General features: G+C 41.5%; 1 protein-coding gene across 1 annotated transcript in view; it reads left to right on the forward strand.

The window, feature by feature from the left end:
* LOC124524907 (contactin-associated protein-like 3) overlaps positions 1 to 21926 on the forward strand; it is a 193182-nt gene that overhangs the window by 163171 nt on the left and 8085 nt on the right. The window contains 6 exon segments of the mRNA XM_047097349.1: positions 4354 to 4524; positions 5491 to 5709; positions 7869 to 8108; positions 9107 to 9337; positions 10872 to 11005; positions 11810 to 11897. Of these exon segments, the coding sequence (XP_046953305.1) occupies positions 4354 to 4524; positions 5491 to 5709; positions 7869 to 8108; positions 9107 to 9337; positions 10872 to 11005; positions 11810 to 11897 (1083 nt within the window).

Raw genomic sequence — 21926 nt, forward strand, 5'->3', positions numbered from 1 at the left:
AAGTGAACACCGACTCAAATGGCAGTGACTTTCTCATTAGAAATATGAAAGCCAGAGTAAGTGGTAGAACATTTCTCAAGTGCTAAAAGTAAAAGGTTGTCAGTCCGGAATTCTGTATTCAGCAAAAATCTCCTTCAGGAATGAAGATAAAATAAAATTCTCAGACGAAGGGAAGCTAAAAGCATTCGTTACCAGAAGATGCTTTGAAAGACTTTCTAAAGGAAGATTCAGACAGAAGGGAAATGATATCAGAAGGCAATCTGGGACATCAGGGATAGAAAAACAGCATTAAAATTGGTAAATATCTGGGCCTCCTGGGTGGCTCAGTCAGTTCAGTGTCCGACTTTAGTTCGAGTCATTATCTTGCAGTCCTTGAGTTCGAGCCCTGCGCCGGGCTCTGTGCTGACCGCTCAGAGCCTGGATCCTGCTTCAGATTCTGTGTCTCCCTTTTTCTCTGCCTCTCTCCAGCTCACTCTCTGTCTTTAAATAAATAAATAAATAAATAAATAAATAAATAAACATTAAAAAAAACTTTTAAAAAAATGTTTTAAAAAATATTTACCCAGATATGGTAAATACCTGGGTAAGTTTAACAGACTGTTCTATATTGAGTTATGTAAAAATATCTGAGGGTTAAAAGCAAACAATACAACATTATCTCGTAGAGTTTTTAATGTGCGCAGATGTAATACATTTAGCAACAACAACATAAAGGGGAGCAGGGAAAGTGACAGAATCGTTGGTGACATTTTTACAAATCAGCCAAGGTGGTTGAAATGGAGATTCTGAGCAGACTGTAAGTACATGTAAATACTTATGCTGTAAGTATATGTAAGTACATATACTATAATTTCTAAAATAACCAATCAAGGAACAGTTATGGAAAAATAAAAACTGAATACTAAAAAATGTTTAACCCAAAAGAAGACAGAAGAGGCCAAGTAGATGAAAAAAAAGGTGTAACAGGAAGAAATAAAACGGTAGAACTAAATCCCACATGTTGACATTTGTATTTAATGAGATTGGTCTAAGTAAACCAGTTGAAAGACCGATTGTTACAACTCAACTATGTATTGTGTACAAGAAACTCACTTCAAATATAATGACATCAGAAGTTTAAAAATAAGGACCGGAAAAGACACACTGCCTAATTACTAATTAGAAGAACGCTGGACTTTCTATATTAGAATCTTTGCTTGAAAGCATAGAAAATTAATAGACACAAGAAGTGATTAAGAAGACATGAGAATCGTAAATAGGTGTGCTAATAACTGAGCCCAAACTACATAAAGCAACAACTGCCAGGATGGAAAGGGGAAATGGACAAATTCATAATTATAACTAGAGAATCCAATATGCTTCTCTCATTAACCTATGCAACTAAGAGAGGGAAAATGAGCAAGGGTACAGAAGCTTGAATGTCGCCACAAACCAACAGAATCCGATGGACATTTATGGAACTCCTTCCCAACAGTACAATACACATTCTTTTCACATGCACGTGGATATAGCATATTCTTTGTCACAAGAAAACTTTAGCAACTACCAAATAAATCATACAAAATACATTCTTTGGCATCAATGGATTAAACTAGAAGTAAGTAACAAAGACAGTGTCTCCACAAACATTCAGAAATTTAACCCCGAACTGTTAACTAATAAACGAGTCAAGGAGGTCTCAAATGGATATTATGAAACATATGGACCTGTATAATAAGGAAAATGTAACATATCAAAATGGTGGGGTACATTTATGGCCGTGCGTATAGGGGTATTTATAGCATTAAATGCTTGTGTTTTGAAAAAAGAATTTCAACTATAATTTAAGCTTTTACCATAAGAAATTAGAAAAAGAAGAAAAAATAATTCAAAGTAAGCAGAAGGAAGGAAATAATAAAGATATGAAGAGAAAGCCATTCCATTAAAAGCAGACCAATAGAGATCTATAAGAGGAAAACATATTTTTGAAAGATCAATAAAATGGATACATCTCTAGCAGAACTGTTGAAAGAGAAAAGAGAAAAATTACCAATGTGAGGAGTGAGTCTGTCTGGAGTATCACTACAGACCCCACGGACATCAGTAGCATAATAATGGCAATCTCCAAACAACTCTACACACATACATTTTCCAACATAGATAAAACAGATCGATTCCTTGAAAACCACTAACGACTAAAACTCACTCAAGGTGAAACAGACAACTGGAACAGACCTAAAAGTAGTCATGGAATTGAATCCAGTCTGAGATGGTTTTGCTGGTGAATTCTCCCAAAGAAATAACACCATATTTACACAATCTCTTTTAGAAAATAGAAGAGGAAATTCTTCCCAAAATTACGTGAGGCCAACATGGCCCCGATATCCAAACTAGACAAAGAAAGTGCAAAAAAAAAAAAAAAAAAAAAAGAAAAGAAAAGATAACTACAGATAGCATCATCACAGACATATTTGCAAAAATTCTCAACAAAACATTAGTAAATAATCCAGGAATATATGAAAGAATGATACGTCAACACTGACAGATTTACCCCAGGATGCAAGACTGATTCAGTGCAGCTGATCCTGGGACAACACAGGTTTGGACTGTGCAGGTGCACTTATATGCACATTTTTTCCCCCAATAAATCTGTACAGTCTTGTAAATGTATTTTCTCTTCATTATGGTTTCCTTAATAATATTACGCTTTCCCTGGCTTACTTTACTATAAGAATACGGCATTTAATACATATAACACACAAAGTATGTGTTGACGTTACCAATAAGACTTTCAGTCAACAGTAAGCCATTAGTAGTTAACTTCTGGGGGAGTCAGAAGTCACACATGGATTTTCAACTGTGCAAAGGTCAGTGCCTCTAACCCCCTGGTTGTTCAGGGGTCAGCTGTGTTTGGAAATCAGTCAATGTAATCCACCATTTTAACAGTTGAAAGAAGAAAAATCACACCAGATGCTTTTTCTGCATCAATTGATAGAAACACAATAACTCGTATTATGATTATATCATGAATCAATGTGGTAATTTGTATCACGATAGCATCCACAATGAAATTCTTAGCAAACTACGAATAAAAGGGAACTTCTTCATCCTAATAACGAGTATCTCTATCCAGAACACCTAGCATAATTATTGGTGAAAAACTGATCCCCGCCTTCCCCCCGCAAGACTGGGAACAAGATAAGGATATCCAATCGCACCACTTCTGTTCCACAATTTTAATCATACCGGAAGTCGTAGCCAGTGCAATAATGTACGGAAGGAAGGAAGAAGCATACAGGTTGGAAAGCAAGAAAGAAGACTATTCACAAACACGTGCTTGATTGGCACGAGTGTTTATAGAAGCTCTGTTTGTAAATGACCGAATCTGTCCACTAAATGTGGACAAAGAAATGGCGGCCCCATCCACCTGGTGGAATGCTACAGAATAGTAACAACACGTGGCAACCCGAGTGAATCTCAGAGGCTTTATGCTGAGTGAAAAAAAAAAGCCAATGTCAAAAGGAAAAGGCAAAACAAGAGATCATGGTAGGCAGGGCTTGGGGGTGGGGGGAGGGTGTGACTATAAGGAAATAGCAAGAGGGAGTTTTGGGGGGATGGAACTATTCTTTATCCTGATTTTGGTGATGGTTGTACAAATCCGTGTGTGTATTTAAAAAAAAAATCTTTTTAATGCTTTAAATTATTTTTGAGAGAGGAGAGAGAGAGACAGAATGCAAACAGAGGGCAGAGAGAGAGAGGGAAACACAGAACTAGAGGCAGGCTCCAGCCTCTGAGCTGTCAACACAGAGCCCGACCCAAGGCTCGAAGTCGTGAACTGCGAGATCATGACCTGAGCCGAAGTCGGACACTTAACTGACTGAGCCACCCAGGCGCCCCTCCACGCATGTATTAAAACTCATGTAACATCAATTTTTCTCTAAAAGTCAATTTTACTCTATGATAATTTAATTTTTTTTAGGTTTATTTATTTTGAGAGAGAGAGTGCGAGCAGGGGAGGGGCAGAGGAAGGGAGAGAGAGAATCCCAAGCGGGCTCTGCACTGACCGAGCAGAGCCTGACGCGAGGCTCAAACGCAGGAACCCTAAGATCATGACCTGAGCCAAACTCCAGAGTCGGACGCTTAATCGGCTGAGCCACGCAGGTGCCCTTCTATGATAATTTTAAAATAATTTAAAAATAATTTAAAATAATTTTAAAATAATTTTAAAATAATAAAATAATATTGTTACAGGCCGTTTCCAGTGATTATCTCCCCTGATGGCATTTAACAGCAAAAAATGCTAGAAATCCAAAATGTAGTTCTTGTTTGTTCTGTTTCATTGCTATTGTCGCTGTCTTTTCTTTTTGGAAACAGATTCATTTTGGAACTCAGCTTCCTTCAACACGGAGACTTCATACCTTCATTTCCCTACGTTCCGCGGAGAGTTCAGTGCTGATGTGTCTTTCTTTTTTAAGACAACAGCTCCTTCTGGGGTGTTTGTAGAGAACCTGGGGATCACAGACTTCATCAGGCTAGAGCTACATGGTGAGTCGCCCCCCGGACGAAGCCACCAAGCGCTCAGGAGTTAACAGTGACCCCTTTGAGAACCAAACTCCTGCCACATTGCAATGCGCTGTCACTTGTATTTCTTTCGTAAATACTAAGGTTCTGTTATTTTACTTCGCTATTTTTAATAGAGAGGAAAACAGCCATTCAGAAGACACATACCAGTCTGTGGAGCAGCACTTAGCTGCCCTAACTGTGTGTGCGATCAGGATATTTAAAACCAAACTGGTCAAATAACTCACTACGTTGCAGAATCACTTCATTTAATTGGCTGGTTACATCACTTATGCATGTACCTCAAAGCGTAATTCCTTACTTCAAAGTTTCTTGTAGTGGGGCGCCTGAGTGGCTCAGTGGGTTAAGCATCTGACTTCAGCTCAGGTCACGATCTCACGGTTGGTGAGTTCAAGCCCTGCGTTGAGTCCCGAGTAGGGCCCCCGCGTCTGGCTCTGTGCTGACAGCTTGGAGCCTGACTCCTGCTTCAGATTCTGTGTCTCCCTCTCTCTGCCCCTCCCCTGCTTACTCTCTCTCTCTCTCTCTCTCTCTCTCAAAAATAAATGAGCATTAAAAATTTTTTTAATGTTATGTCATGCTTTTAAAGTATATGAAGATTTAAACCACCTTTAAATAAACCCACTTGTACATCTGAAGCCAGCTAATACGTTAGTTTTCTTCCTCTAGGTGACTATCTCGACTCTTTAGGGTTTTTAGCAAGATGGACAGTCTGCTCTGAGCAGGAATGTGTTAAAATCGCTTTGTTTCTCTTCCTCCGGGATACAGATTTATCTTGCCCTCCGAGCCAGCTCAGCGTGACATCTGCGTGCGCCAGTGTCACTGTCTTGTGCTTTCATAAGGGGCATGTCATGGCACTTGCCTCCTGTCTTGACAGACTGAACTTCCTCCCCCGTGACCCAACCGAGTGACGCTCCGTATCTGTATTTGCAGCTCCCTCGGAAGTGACCTTTTCCTTTGATGTGGGGAACGGGCGTTGCGAGGTCACGGTGCGGTCGCCCACCCCCTTTAATGACAACCAGTGGCACCACGTGAGGGCCGAGAGGAATGTGAAGGAAGCGTCGCTTCAGGTGGACCAGCTCCCCAGCGAGACCCAAGCTGCACCTGCCGACGGGCACGCGCGGTTGCAGCTCAACAGCCAGCTTTTCGTGGGTGAGTGCGGCCGGTTTCTAGCTGAGCGGTGCGGACCCAGAGAAAGTCCTGACTGGACAGGCGGCGACGGCAGCCGGCAGACTTCTGTCCGCGCCTTGGGCCGAGCGCCCATGTGATAGCATCCCTTTCCCCAGATCGTTACTGTCGTTCCCATAGACTGTTGTCATTGATTACGGCCTCCCTAGATTTCCCAGTCTCGAAACTCCGAGAGCAGAGACGCCCTGGCCGCGGTGCACTCACTCCCAGGCTTGCGCGCAATCGCACCGATGGTTCGCATTTGTTTTTGTCACTTCTTGTCAATAGGACTTCCGAATCCGTTAGCAATTTTCATCCGAGTCTCCCGCTCCCCGCCTCAGGGACGTTGGAGAACCTGCCTTGCGATCGTGGCAGAGTTCGCCAAGCGTCCCCTCACACGCAGACCGGAGGAGACTCGCGTGGCCGTGCCCCCCAGGACCATGCCAGCCGCGGCACCGCCCTCCTGCGGCTCAGTCCTTGCAGACGCCGGGTTCAAAACCGGACTCTGGCTCCTTATCCTGGGTGCCCATTCTTTAAAGGTCAACGGCTCTGGGGAGTGGGAGTCTTCCCCTTTCATTTGCTTGCTCATTTTTTATAATTTTTTCTCTTGCCCACGGGGAAAGTTAAGTGTTGCTACGTGGCTTTTCAGACAACTCTGTTCTAATTTGGAAAACGAGCAGATTACTGAAGTAGCTCTTACTTGGTCATTTTTCACGTATTTTAAAGTAAATAAGGATGCGGTCCAAATTAAACACTGATCTAAATCACAAATTAGCACTCAGTGTGCTTTGCCAGGGGATACCTACAGCATCTGGAGGCTGGTGCTGTGTGGGGAGTTCGTGAGTGTGTGTGTGTATGTGTGTGTGCGCGCGCACGTTCAACCCATGGCCCCATAAACGTCTGCTTCCGGCACAGTTCTTACCGGGTAGGCTTCACATCGAGTCATGACGCTGGATCAAATGAAATAATTTTATTTTCTGATTTGTAATGCTGAAGATTGACTCATGGGATTTCTAGGAACAGAGTTTGCATGAACGTCTACCTAGAAGTAACATTTCCACTGAGATGTTTCTAGAGCTTGAGAAGCTAGCGGAACATTCTGATCTGGCGTACGTACCCCAGGCCCGCCGAATCAGAGTCCCTGAGAATGAACCCCACCTCGGTTTTTAGCATGCAATCTAGGTGACTCCTGGGCACCCAGTTGTGAGAATAGGCTTCCATGAGACATGATAGAAATACAGAGAGTTACAGTGTTCGGTTAATGTTACTCCCCCTGACCTGAGAGCTGGATTTCGTGGATTTGTCATTGATGGCACTTCTAAGAAGGGTTGGTATTACATATATAATTTATCATATACATATGTATAACAAATATGTAACAAAAATGTATATATAACGCATATACAAATTTTAATGTATACTATATATGTTCAATATATACAACAAAACCCTTGTATATTTTACGTATACATATATATACATACATGCATAATTGTATATTTTAATATACACATTTGTAATATATATCATATTGCAAAGATTTTCAACTATGTAACTTTATTGTGCACCTCATAGTTTATATGCTTAAACATTAAAAAGGATAAGTGGTCTTCTGTTTTTTATGAAGGAAACAATGTAAAAATGTACAAATCTTTCTAAATCAAACTTGAAGTATTTTTAAAAATTTTTTAAAGTTTATTTCTTTTTGCGAGACAGAGCGACGGAGCACAAGTGGGGGAGGGGCAGAGAGAGAGGGAGACACAGAATCTGAAACAGGCTCCAGGCTCCGAGCTGTCAGCACAGAGCCCGATGGGGGCTCGAACTCACAAACCCTGAGATCATGATCTGAGCCGAGGTCAGACACTCAGCCGACTGAGCGACCCTGGAACTCCAAAGAAGTATTTTTTAGAATAAATATTTACCAAGGCCGACTTCAAAAATATTTTTGTCAATGGCTTTAATCAGTGTCGTTTGATGATTCTGAATATTTGATCACAGCCTCTGTTTTCAAAATTGTATTTGTTCATAAAACTTTGGACGGGTCACTTTTTTGACATTATCTGTATGGCCTCCGTGGGACGTGAAGACGAAATCCCGCAAAGACACGCAAGAACACGTTTGCATTTGCAGTGTTTCCCTTGCAGGCGGGACGGCCACCAGACAGAGAGGCTTCCTGGGGTGCATTCGTTCGCTGCGGCTGAACGGGCTGGCCCTGGACCTGGAGGAAAGAGCGACAATGACGCCGGGCGTGGAGCCAGGGTGCCCGGGCCACTGCAGCAGCTACGGACACCTGTGTCGCAATGGAGGGAGATGCAGAGAGAGACACAGGGGTATCGCTTGTGACTGCACCTTCTCTGCCTACGACGGGCCATTCTGCGAAAATGGTGAGTGTGACCCACGTGCGGGACCGGGACCGGACAGGACAGTGCATCATTTTCCCGTTCCCTTTGTGTTTCTGCCATCTGACCCTGTAAAGAAGGGATAAGGCAATTCTCTGTGATTAGCTTAAATAGACTCGTTTCGGTCCCGAATTTCTGTGTTTAACTTGGAAAGAGGCATGATTCTATTCTTGAGAAGCTCGTGACTACTTCTGTTAGATCCGGAATCATCAACACGGAGAACCACAGTAGCCAAAGCTATGGAAATCTTGAGGGGAATTTTGCAGGCAATAAGAAAATACTGAGTTCTACGTTATGGGAATGTGGGTGGGGATGTTATCTTTCTATCCATACTTGATTATTTTCTTTAATCTTAAATATGATTAAATGTTTAAAACAATGAACAAAGCATGCCATTATTATTTTCTCTCTTGAGATGTTTAAGAGTTAGAGATATTGTCGGGGCGCCTGGGTGGCTCAGTCGGTTGAGCATCCGACTTCGGCTCAGGTCGTGATCTTGCGGTTGACAAGTTCGAGCCCCGCGTCGGGCTCTGTGCTGATGGCTCAGAGCCTGGAGCCTGCCTCAGATTCTGTGTCTCCCTCTCTCTCTGCCCCTCCCCCGCTCATGCTCTGTCTCTCTCTGTCTCAAAAATAAATAAACATTAAAAAAAAATTTAAGGGGCGCCTGGGTGGCGCAGTCGGTTAAGCGTCCGACTTCAGCCAGGTCACGATCTCACGGTCCGTGAGTTCGAGCCCCGCGTCAGGCTCTGGGCTGACGGCTCAGAGCCTGGAGCCTGTTTCCGATTCTGTGTCTCCCTCTCTCTCTGCCCCTCCCCCGTTCATGCTCTGTCTCTCTCTGTCCCAAAAATAAATAAACGTTGAAAAAAAAATTAAAAAAAAAAAATTTAAGAGTTAGAGATATTGTGTAACTATCCATTAAGAAGAGCCTTGTTCTTGTTCTTCTTATGTTATTGGTAACATAACGAAAACGAGTGTCATTCCAGAGATTTCTGCATATTTTGGAAGCGGTTCGTCCGTTATCTACAACTTTCAAGAACATCATAATCACACCTTTGGTAAGAACGCCAGCTCCTTGGCGGCTTTATTTCATGAGGATCTGACGCTGACCGGAGAAATGGCCACACTGAGCTTCCGGACCACAGGGGCCCCCAGCTTACTTCTCTACGTGAGCTCCTTCTACGAAGAGTACCTATCAGTTATCCTCGCCCCCAATGGTGAGTGTCAGACTCTACGAACAAGAAGACTGACTTAGGATATCAGGACCACATGGGGTGGGGGGTGGGGGCTTTTCCAGCGTTAAACCACAAAAAAGAAACACAATTGCAAGGCTTATAGATTCTCATTCTCTTAGGGGTAGTTTATTTTTCATGATAACCTCAATGTTTATCACTAGAGTTAACATTTCAGTGGTTCCATTCAAGATGCCATTCTCCCGTGGAAGTTTGGTCATTTAATGTATTCCCCGTGCAGATGTGTGCCTTGCTCTTCTCGGGGTCTTTCCTACCAGACATGAATAATCTAAATTAGTTTTGCAATTCACTTTGAAACAAGATATCTCATTCTGCACATGGAGAATGTTTCCTCCTCCTTCTAAGCGAAGAAGTATATTAAACCATATAAAATCTAATCTTGATCAGCATGGGCTGAGTAGGATTGTTCTTTACCCATCAGTGGTTGAGCCTTTCAGGTCATCTCTACGTACAAAGAAAAGTGGGAGGAGAGCTACCCCACCCATGGCCACCAGGGTTTTCCAAGACTTTTCTAGTTGGAGAGCAAAACCAAGATGGAACCTTGCCTCACAGAGAAGCAGGGCAGAAACTTGACCTTCTGGAGCATCTATGACAGACAGGAGTCAGTGGTGCATTTGTGGATAACTTGAGATTTAGATACTGTAGCAAATCATTTCTCTTTTCTCTGTTTCTTGATTATGGCAGAAACATTAGGGAGAAAATTCTGGTTGTGCAAAAAAAAAAATCCTTATGCAAATGTCAGCAATACATTAAAATGCATTAAAGTAAGTCACCTTAAAAGAAGTTATGCTTATAGAAACTGAATGTTAATGCAATATTGCTTGAGGTTTTACCATTTAATAGTATGAATACCACATGAATAATTGACTTAGAGCCTAGCTTGGAGTTTTTATATGCTTAACTTAGACTTATTCCTTTCGTTAAGGAAAATGGCAGAACTTGGAAAAAGACCATTTGGTCTTGACTTTTAAAATAGCGTTTACTAATGTTACACTGCGTGTTAACTAACTAGAATTTAAATAAAAACTTAAAAAATAAAATAAAATAAAATAAAATAAAATAAAATAAAATAGCGTTTAATTGGGTTCTCAGGGTGCCTAAGTGGCTCAGTCTGACTTCAGCTCGCAGTCTGAGTTTGGGCCCCACGTCGGGTTCTGTGCTGACAGCTCAGAGCCGGGAGCCTGCTTCAGATTCTGTCCCCCTCTGTTTCTCTCTGCCCCTCCCCAGCTTGCGCTCTGTCTCTCTGTCTCTCTCTCACAAAGAAATAAACATGAAAAACAATTTTTTTAAATAAAATAGTGTAATTGGATTCTGAATTCAGCCCTGGAATAGCACACGTACAATCAGTCTTTCAGGAAAAATCCTTGGTGTGCTAAGCGAATGCCCACTGGATTCAAATTGTATTAAATAAATAAAAATAAAATATGCTCTAGAACCTGCGTCGACAGGTTTTTTAAGATTCTAGTTTAGTTAAAAATGTCATTTTTCTCTTCTTTAGGAAGTTTGCAGATCAGGTATAAGCTGGACAGAAACCAGGCACCTGACGTTTTTAACTTTGGTTTTAAAAACCTTGCCGATGGGCAGTTTCACCAAGTGAAGATTCACAGGGAAGCAGCCACGGTCTCTGTAGAGGTAAGGGGGTGGATTCAGCAACGGCAACAGTCCCCAAACTTGTGACGCTCAGGATGTGTGACTTCAAGCAAACCTTTGACAATAAATCCTAATAAAAGAGATACACATTCAACATGGTCTTTCCGGAAGTCTTGGGGACAGAAAATGTAGTTAGAGTGTTTGGTTTAGCAATTTTTGTGTTTGTTCAGCAAGAGGCTGATGGAGTTATTGTTAATATTTGACCATTTCGAATGAATGCTGAGCTGTCCTTGTCGGTAGGGGAATGTTGTCTGGTTTACAGCGACTGCTGGAGATAGTCCGATGGGAACTTGTTCCCATCTGACTACAAAAAAAGCAAGTGCCATAGAAATGTAAACACAAGGGGAAAAGCGAGGTTTTGCTTAAAGTGGGAACACATTTTTAAAAACATCGGTATTTAAATGATTCATTGGCACTGGGCTTTGAATAGCCTTTACGTATTGAATCTGTACGAATAATACCTTTTCCGGCTCGTTACTAATTTCTATTCGAAATAAGTAAAAGCTTTAAGGTTTGCAATAGCTTGTTGCGTCTCTTTGTGGATTACACCAATTATAGATCCTTAAACCACGAAGAAAAACAGGGAAAAGAATAAGGAATGGGGTGGTGTGAAATCTGAGTTATTATAAAAATTGTTATGCAACAGCTTTCTCGTTTTAGCCTCTGTGATAATTCGAACATATGGCTGATTTTTACCGTTTTTCTTGGTGTCCCTGTGATTCCCTCTCTCTTACCATCAAAATTGCTTGCCATTTTGATGTTTGCTTCTCGTGGAACGTTTCATAGGTTAACCAGAATGCAAGGAGACAAGTTATCCTGTCATCGGGGACGGAATTCAATGCTGTCAAATCCCTTATGTTGGGCACAGTTTTAGGTAAGTGGCAGAAAATGCGTTCCCCCCCACAGCCCATGGGTCAGAAGCGTTAGGTCGTGAACACAGGAAGGGTTCACGGCGCTGAGGAAGGCTCCTTGTAGTCTTCCCAGCGAGGGATAATTCCAGCTTCCCAGGGGCTTCCCGAGGGATAATCACGGCTTCCCAGCGAGGGATAATCAAGGTGGAAACTGTTCTCTTGTCCGAGTGCCCCTGCAGTCATGAGTGAGGGCTGTCTTCCAGGCACCAGGGTGATCCCTGAGAAGTCCTTACACTTAACCCTCTCCCTTGGCAATCAGGCAGAACAAAACTCGGCATTTTTCTAGCAAGTGAGGAAAGACAAAATCAAAGCAGATATCAAGGCCACAGATTCTCGATTAATCAGGAGTCAAATGCAGAAACCCCTGAATGATAAGTATAGCTTTACATTTACGAGAAGAAGAGAAAAGGCTTAGTTTTCTTGTAGCAAGTGAGTACGTGTCGGGCTGTATATCCTGGGCCCTGCTTTGAGATGTATTTGATGCTCCCAGCTGCTTCTTGGGACGTCGCAGCCTAAAGATCCCGCGCCCGCTCTTGATGGCTGTGAGTTCATGAGAACGCCAGAGTAAAAATACTATCCTATTTAGGCATCAAATGATTTATGCCTTTATTTTTCCCTTTGTCGCCAAGAATTAAACCGAAAGAAAAGTAGGTTTTGGAAGGTATATCTTTTCTTTTCGATCACTTACGCATGAACTGTCCATGTCATCTACATTTAAAGTTACTTGGCAGAAATCGTCTTGTGGAATATTTATTATTCCTGTTCTGATACGTGACACCCGCCTGGCTCCGTTGAGCCCTAGGTGATCGGTGGAATCTTTGCTAGGTTTCCAGCCATTTATACACGGATCCTTTGATCGTTTCGGCCGCTGCGCGCGTGTATAACATCGCAAACTGGAGATTTAGAGAAGGCATGGGAATGGATGTTCAAAATATGTTGAGAAGCACAGTAACTGGGAAAATGATCATATTTTCCAAACAGATGATGGGTAGTAAAATTATGAGTTCTAATTTTTCAGAGGGAAGGCGAGGGATCCCAGGGTGCTCTTGAAAATGGTAAAAAACCAAAAAACCGTGTAATTTAGATGGTGCAGCATCACCGGAAGCTCCAGGCCGGTCATGTGCGGTTACAGGTGGCTGATTACACCAGTGAAGGAGGGTCCGTGAGGTCTTTGCTGGGAGCGTCGGGTAAAGAAGAGCAGACCTCAGGCTGAAATGGTGGTCCTGATTTGTAATCATGCCTTCAAGGTGGATAAAGAAAGGGCCCCCCGATGTGTTGGCAGAAAGGCAGCTGGTGCTGCAGGTGATTTCGTGTGGCTCACGGCTCCGGTCCCCGCGGCACAAGCAAAATAACCATCGAGCAGTTAACCCAGAAATAAAAATGAGGACAGTTGTTTCCCCTTGAGCACTGGGAGAGGTTTATGGCTATTGCAGCCCACTGGGGAGGGGACTCTCTCAGTCTCTAATGTGTGACTTTGGATGTGTTCTAGGCATTTCTGGACACCCATGTTTTTGTGACATTAGTAGATGTTTTTTTCATTCTATTTTTTTCAAGTTTTTTTTTTTTTATTTTTAATGTTTATTTTTGAGAGAGAGAGAGAGAGACAGACTGTGAGCGGGGAAGGGGCAGAGAGAAAGGGAGACAGAATCTGAAGTAGGCTCCAGGCTCTGAGCTGTCAGCACAGAGCCCAACGCGGGGCTCAAACTCGCATACTGTGAGGTCGTGACCTGAGCCGAAGTCGGACGCTTAAACCGACTGAGCCACCCAGGCGCCCCTCAAGTTTTTATTTAGATACCAATTGGTGAGCATACAGTGTAATATTAGTTTCAGGTGTAGGATTTGGTGATTCATCGCTTACATACAGTGCCCAGTAGGGTTTTTGTTCTATTTTAAAAAGTGGCGTAGTCTAGAAAACCACAAGAACTGGAAAAACAATCGAAAGAAATTAGCTCCTTCCCCGGCTTTCACCCATGACAATCACAGTATACATTTAGACAGAGGAGGCTATGAGATTCCTACAAATTCAAAGCCCATGTTGAGTTTCAGAGAACAGTGGGATGGAACCCCTTCCTTGGCTGTCAGTTGAATAATATTATAATTGTTTGTAACATCCAAGCGGAAAAGAATTTGCTCCTTTTTTATCTGATACTGAGCTCCACTCAAGGATAGTTACTTACTCTTCTTGGATAGTAAGGATAGTTACTCTCCTCGGTTTGAACAGAGTGAGTAATTGATTGTCTTGGGGGCGTGCAAACCTCAGAGCTAGATTATCATACGGTGGTGCAGTCTGCGACCGGAGTGACGGCTCCGCCTGCCCCCAGCCGTCTGATCCCTCCTTCCTTGCCACAGCAGGTGTCTGTGGACTTTTCCCAGCCACCAGGACAGATAGGGTCAACGAACGAAATGAACACCCCACACGCAACTTCCTGCCCTCAGTGACTCGAGCCTCTGAGAGGAGAGGTGAGGCACGTTCAGAAATGTCTGTGATGCAAGGGAGAAAGTGTGAGGTTGACAAAGGAGTGTTTTTAAGGACAATTTGGCTTTTGATCGACGATGGAAATATTGATTTAATAACTAGGCTGCATTGTATAAAAAGCAATCGTTTTAATAAAAAAGGAGAATAATAAATTTGATCATATAAAGTTTTATTTTCCCACAAGCTAATATACAGAGGACAATAGTGCAGAATCGAAGACGTTAATGTTTTTATTCGAGAATGGTATATTCAGGAGCATCTCTCTCAGGCTATAAAAATTAAACTTGAAACTCAGCAATGAAGTTTATTGCCTGAAGCAATTGAGTCTAATAAAATTATAAATATTCATTTCATCTGTACATAGAGCTATGCATCTTGATCAAAGCCGAATAAAACTTTTCATGTTCTGGACAACTTTCAGGATGGCTTCTGCCCTGATTCTGCTGGTACTTTCAGAGCAGTGAGTAACTAAGGAGACACTGCTTTGTGTCCAGATTTGGAGAATATAAGCGGAGCTTCCCTTCATAGACCAACAGATTGGTTAATAAAGAGCCATTAATTTGCCAAAGAAAGTTGTCGCAAACTATGGCAAGCTATCCAGAACTTATATTTTGTTAGCTGTTTTGACTCAATGAGTTATCCATTCATTAAAAAAACTTCTGTGGTCCCTAATGTGCACTTGTCCCTCACAGGATATTTTGGATGTCTACCAACAAGACCTACAGATATATGCACCTGCCCTTAATGCACTTGCAATATAATAGGGAATATAAACAACGGAATAGTGTTCGTAACTAATCTAATTTAGCGTTATTATTATTTACCCTAATGTGCTTTGGACAGAATGGTTCAGGATCACCTTCTAAATTAACAGGCTGTCCTTGTTCTTCTTAATTAGTGGTCTTCTTAATGGTGACCAATCAGGTTAAGTTTTCCCAGTTACTATAAAATAATTTTAGTATAATCCTACTTTAAATGCACATCGTTAGATTTCTGATTTTCTGTCTGGTCTTGACTTGGATGTGGCCTATAGTCCCAAAGTAGGAGAGCTTTAAAATACAACAAACCAGTAAGGTGCCCTAGCATTGTTTTGCTAAGTTTTATTTCTCTAGAGATGTTTATATAAATGGTATTCTGTTGATTTTGTGTGAGTGCATAAAAAGAAACAATGACAAAATTCCCCAAATATCAAAACAAAAATCCGTTTTGAAGTATGCAGAATAAAGACGTGCCTTTCTATTTCCTCCTGGGAAAGAATACAATAGGTTGAATGTAGTTCAAATCAATACAGTCATGCAGATAAGCCTTAATGGGTCAATTTTCAGTGCGGGGAAAGGAAATCCATTGAAGGATTATAAATTGAAATGGAGCTCCATATATGAGAATTGAGTAATAAATAATTTGTGGAAATTACCTACTGACATCGTCATGGACAGACTACTGTTTAGATATTATGTGACTTCTATGTGACTTATGTGACACGTATGCCTTTTCTATGCTTTGCCAAAGAATTTATCTCATTTAGAAAGAAAGACAAAACGTTTATAAAATTTCAGGAGTATGAATATAAGTGCAAAGATCCTCAACAAAATATTAGGGAATCTAATTCGGTAACATAAAAAAGTATTAATATGCCATGATCAAGTAAGATTTATGCTAGGATTTTAAGGTTGGTTCAGCAGATAAAAATTAATCAATGTAATATGCCATGTTAGTAAAATAAAGGACGAAAACCACATGGTTACCTCAGCAGACACAGAAAAAGCATTTGGAAAAAAAAAAACCCCAAAAACTCCACGCTGCTTTCATAATAAAGAACACTGAACGAACTAGGAATAGAAGAAACCTTCCTCACATGAAAAAAGGCATCCACAAAAACCTCCAGCTGACATGACATCATACTTAATGGTAAGATAATGGAAGTCTTTCCCTAAGATCAGGAACAAAATGGGGATGTCCACTCTCACTGGTTTTGTTCAAGACTATAGAACTCGTTGGAGTGAGGGCTATTTCGCAAGGAAAAAAAAAAAAAGTAAAAAGTATCCAGAATAAAAAGAAAGAAGTAAAACTATCTCTATTTGTAGAGAATGTGGGCTTGTAAGGAATCCAGGAGAAAAGCTATTGGAGCTAGTACACAGTTTGGGCAAGGATACAAGATCAATATACAGAAACTTATTTTATTTCTATATAGTAGCAATGAACAATACGAAAATGAAAGGAAGAATGAAATGTAAATTCCATTTAAAATAGCATCAAAAAGAATAAAATACCTTGGGATAACTTTAACAAAAGAGGTATAAGACACATATGCTGGAAACTATGGAACTTTGTTGGAATGAATTATGGAAGACGTATGTAAACGGAAAGACACCCACGTTCCTGGATTGGAAGACATACTGTTGCTAAGATGGCAGTGCTCCCCAGATTGACCTACGGATTCAACCGGATGGCCTTTTTGTAGAAATTGACAAGTTGCAATTTTTGTAGAAATTGACAAGTCCCAAAATGCCTATGGAAATGCAAAGGATTCCAAGTAGCCAAAACAGTCTTGAAAAGAAGAATTAAGTTGGAGGTCTCACTCTTGATTTTAAAACTTGGTACAAAGCCATGCTAATCAAAGCTGTGTGGTATTGGCATAAGGGCAAACCCATTGGCCAGTGAAGTAGCTTGAGAGTCAAGAAATACATCGATTTATCACTAGTTGACTTAGACATTCATGCCAGGCCCATTCAATGGAGGGAGAATAGTCTCTTAAACAAATGGAACTGAGCCAACTGGATATCCACAGGCTAAAAAAACAATGTGGAGCCCTACCTCACACCATTTACAAAAATTAACTCAAAAGGGATGGTAGGTCTAAATGTGGGGGCTATAATTATAAAACTTTTAGACCAAACTATGGTTGTATATTTTTGTGACCTTGGGTTAGGCAGTGGTTTCTTAGATAAGGTTTCTCAAAAGCCTTGCATTAGGTCATGGTTTCTCAAGAGCACGAGCAACACAAGAAAAACAGATAAGGTGGACCTCATCAAAATTAAAAACTTTGGTAATTCAAGTGACACTTCCAAGAAAGTAAAAAGACAATCCACAAAATGAAAAATATTTGCCGGTCATGTATCTGACAAGAAACTTTTGTACAGAATATATAAAGGACTCATCCAACTGAACAAAAAGACAGATAACTCAGGTTCAAGTGGTAAATTTTGCAAGGGGATACTGGTAATGGTGTTACAGCTTTGTAAATCACAAAACCCTACTGAATTGTGTACTTGAAAATGACGAATTTTATGGTATGTGACCTGGATCTCAATAATAAGAAAAAAAATCTATTAGGGATTTCTCTCTTTTGCCAGTGCCTTTTCTCCATGCAGCTGGGAGAGTCGGAGTGATGAGCCATAACTGGACGTTTATTCTGAAGGGTGAATGAGTTTATTTGAGAACAGGATGTGATGGGAGGTAGGGAGTAGAGAACTGGTAGGGGCCAGCGCCCGAGACTGCTGAGGTGGAGCAAAGCCACATCAGCGGTTCCTGCACAAGCCTAGTCATACTTTTGAAAAGGACTGAGAACTAAGGACAAAGATAACAACCGTGCGGAGTTGTGACCGTATCCCCTTGTTAGGTAGACGAGTGGCAGAGACCGCTCACGTCATGACACGTGGAGGTGACGTTATTTACTAGAGACTGCTCTTCTAGTAAATACCTGCTGGCAATGGTTGTTCAAAGGGCCCGGGGTCCCAAATGACCCCGGATTTCTTCCCAGGCGTTGGCTGCCAGTGCTGGGATTCTTGGTGCATGGCGAGCATGTGTTTTGGGGAGGAGGGAGGTGTAATTAATTCACTTCTTTCTGACTCTGAAAATCACGTCCCTCCAGCCCTGAATTGTTGGAAAGACAGACTGGGAAAGTCTGTCTAGTCATCATCTTCTAATTATGTCATTTATTCAGAATAAAAAAAAAAAAGTTCACTCTGCTGTTTCATCAAGTCCAAAATAAACAGCAGGTCGATTCAGGGGCACGGCTTTCATTCATCAGGTGTTTCTAACATTCATTCATGCTGTGGCGCGTACAAAGTTCATTCATTGTCTTTGCTGCGCCCTTTATTGCGTGAGTATCTCTCAATTGGTTTATTCTCATGTTGACGGGCAGCTGGGTTGTCTTTGGGGCTGTTAATCTCCTGTATCGACTTTATAGTTATGCCTCCTTTTATTATTATCTGTTACTCTTAGGATTAAATTGTGCATCCTTGATTTATCACACACTAAACTGTCACACTTGTCAAAATACATAAAAACTTCAGAACATTTTATTTCCTCCCCCACCCTTGTTGTCACGTATTTTATGTTTACATGTTACTTTGTTCCGCAAGACGGTACTATTGCTGTTGTTTAAAACAGTCAGTGTCCATTTCATTCTATCCACATTTTTACACTTTCGGATGTACTTCCTGGTTTCCTGCGATTCCTCGCACCACCACTCACTTTGTTTCCTGATTTTTCTTGCTGAGAGAGCCCCTGGGGATGCTCCTTCCACTGCTCCGGTGTTTCCTGCCGGAAGGACGTCCTGCGGATCTTTTGTTAAAATGCTTGTTCCTCACAAAAGCAGAAATCATCCCATATATTGGAATGCGCAGCCTTGGTAAATGTATCTTAGGGGCAACACTGCCCACCATCTGAGACAGTTGAGAATGTTTATATCCTGAATTATCGTAAATTTGATTGTAATTTTAAGTTTTCCTACCATGGACGTTTTTTAAGAGGGGAAAAAAAAGATTTAATCTGTTTTTATTGAAAATGATTTAGGGTTCTACTCAAAATTACAAAGGAAGTGAACTTTATCCTCATCTCTTGGCCCACTTTTTCTTAAACGTTAACTCTGCTTCCTGGCCACACTCAAACCACATTCCCATCCCCTCGTGACCTAGTATGCACTTGATCTCTTCCTTCCTGTTAGTATACCTGTGTCCTCGAGCGCACGGAGATGGTCAAACATAGTCACCCTGATATGCAAATTTCTTTTAAAATGTTTTTTTAATGTTTATTTATTGAGAGAGAGAGACAGGACAGAGACAGAGCGTGAGCAGGGGAGGGGCAGAGAGAGAGGGAGACACAGAATCCAAAGCAGGCTCCAGGTTCTGAGCTATTAGCAAAGAGCCTTGCCTTGGGGCTCGAACCCACAATCCAGGAGATCATGACTTGAACTGAAGTCAGATGGTTGCTTAACCAATGAGCCGCCCAGCTGCCCCTGATGTGTGAATTTCTAATACCGCCTAACTATTCTCCTAAGGTTTCCCTCGTGTTTTTTTCTTTACATTTTAAAGGGAAGAAAACTTTTGAGCCAGAAGGAAGGGCCTCAGTTATGGCATTTCAGGAGTCAGCTACTAGGGAAGATAGATTTGCACTCATTGTCTTCCTGAACACAGTTCTGTTAATTCTGATGCTGATATTGTGTGGACCTTGTTCTGGAAAATGGCCGCTTGGACCTGTAAACACTTGCTTCCACTCCCAATTCATTGTGTCTGTGCCCTGAACGGAGGGACTGGAGGGCCAGCCCAGTTGCCAGGAGGGGCAGGAAGGTGGGCATGAGGGACCTGCGGTGCGGATTTGCCCCGTGGGCTGGAACAGAGCAGAGTCTCAGGGAGGGGGTGCGAAGCCTGCAGATCCTGGGCAGAGCTTGGCTTGGAGAGAACTCCGGACCTCCAAAGGGAAGGAAGCTCAACACTGCTCAGCATGGGATTGTGCTCATGCTCAGTGTCCCTCCCTGAGCGGAGGATGGGCTGGCTGGTTGGGCCACATTCCTTTTGTCATGGTGAGGGTGAGGGAGAGAGACTTCTTCCTACAACGTGGGCTCCGTGTCAGAACAGGTGCACTCTCCACATTGCCAGGACCCCCATATCATCATGTAAGGTCCCCAACCATGGAGTTCTGAAACTAGCAGACCAAGAAATAAATAAGTAAAAAAAAAAAAATAATAATAATAATAATAACGTCACCCCTTAGGGAGATGAGGAGGAGGATTAAAAACAACAAATAGAATTCCCACATCAAAACAGCTGCTAAAGAAGCCAGAAAATAACAAGGATGAAACTTGGGGCTCAAGGAAATTTGAGAAAAGTCACACATGCAGACACAGACGCTGGGGGTTAAGGTAAATATAACTTCGAGATTTCACTGGGTCATCTGAAGGAGAGGATCATCACTGATTATGCATAAACAGTGACCTGGAATATATTGGAGGTGGAGTATCTCAAACCACAGAGCAAAAAAGCTTAAGAGAGAGAAATTAGAAGGGAAAATAAGAGGAAATGTAACACGACAAACTAGAGATCCAGAAACAGAATTAGAAGCAAAGACAATAATTGTGCATTTAAAACAATTCTCTGAGTTGAAGGAAAACCTGAGTTGCAAATTGAAAGGACTCCTCAATTCTGATGAGAAAAGACATACATCTGGGAAAATTTCTGAATTGCCAAACCACAGAGAAGAAAGCTTCCAAACTTTCTAGACAGAAGTTACTACAATGAAAAAATGATGATCATGGCATCAGCACCCAACTTCTCATTTGTAACAGTGGGATAAAAAAAAAAAAAACTCGACAGAATATCATTACACTGCTGAGGAATGAGCTGCAGCTTAAGCATCTGATATATAATGTATTTGACAAGGTTAAAAAAAGATATTTTGGATAACAAGGAAGGATTGAGATTAAATATTGACCATGCATCCCACCCGAGGAAAATACTAGAGAATTATTCCAGTCAAAAAGTGAATCACAACCATGGCCTCAGGATGGAAACTATGAAGGCAATAGGGAACAGTGAGCAGTAAACCTTTTGACGTATATTGACATTGAACATGCATACGTAATATGTGGGCACATAAATCCACCCACGCGTGTCCATACCCACAACGCACATACATGGAGAAACATCAAGTACACAGTCTTGAAGAACGTGAAAATATAGTGCACTGTAATGTTCTACTGATGTTTCTTTCCTGAGTAGTAGGACTGCCTGCAGAAACGAAGGTCAGTTACCTTTGAAAACATACATGTCACAGAATTAGTCTAAAGAATTAAGGTCAATGTCAGCCCCTGATTTGTTCTCCTACCCTAGCCCGGTAGTGCTCGTGTCAGACTTTGACCAGTCTCTTTTTGCTCAACAGCCGAGACCTTTTTTTGGTCTGTATTTTTGTTTGTTTGTTTGTTTGTTTGGGGTTTGGGGAGGGGGTTCTTTGTTTGTTTTGGATTTTAGCATTGCAGAAGAAGTCCTATGTTACTATTATGGTGTTTTCCCATTTTTTTTCTTCTTGACATTCTCTCAAGTATATTCAAGTGAAGATGCCTTTCTTCAAGAAATATATATTGCCTGAATGCAAAAAAAAAAGTTATCGCATCTTTAAAGAACTCTTTTAGTATAAAATAATCATTTAATTGAGTTGTCCCCAGCTCATTTTACTTCACTGTAAGAATCTACCTGAAATTCAGCATATGTAACACTCCTTGATGCTTCTTCATATAATC

The sequence above is a fragment of the Lynx rufus genome, unplaced genomic scaffold (assembly GCF_022079265.1).
Source record: "Lynx rufus isolate CCGP_SWC_20201006 ecotype Redwood Valley unplaced genomic scaffold, mLynRuf1.p SCAF_10, whole genome shotgun sequence".
Taxonomy (NCBI): Eukaryota; Metazoa; Chordata; class Mammalia; order Carnivora; family Felidae; genus Lynx; species Lynx rufus.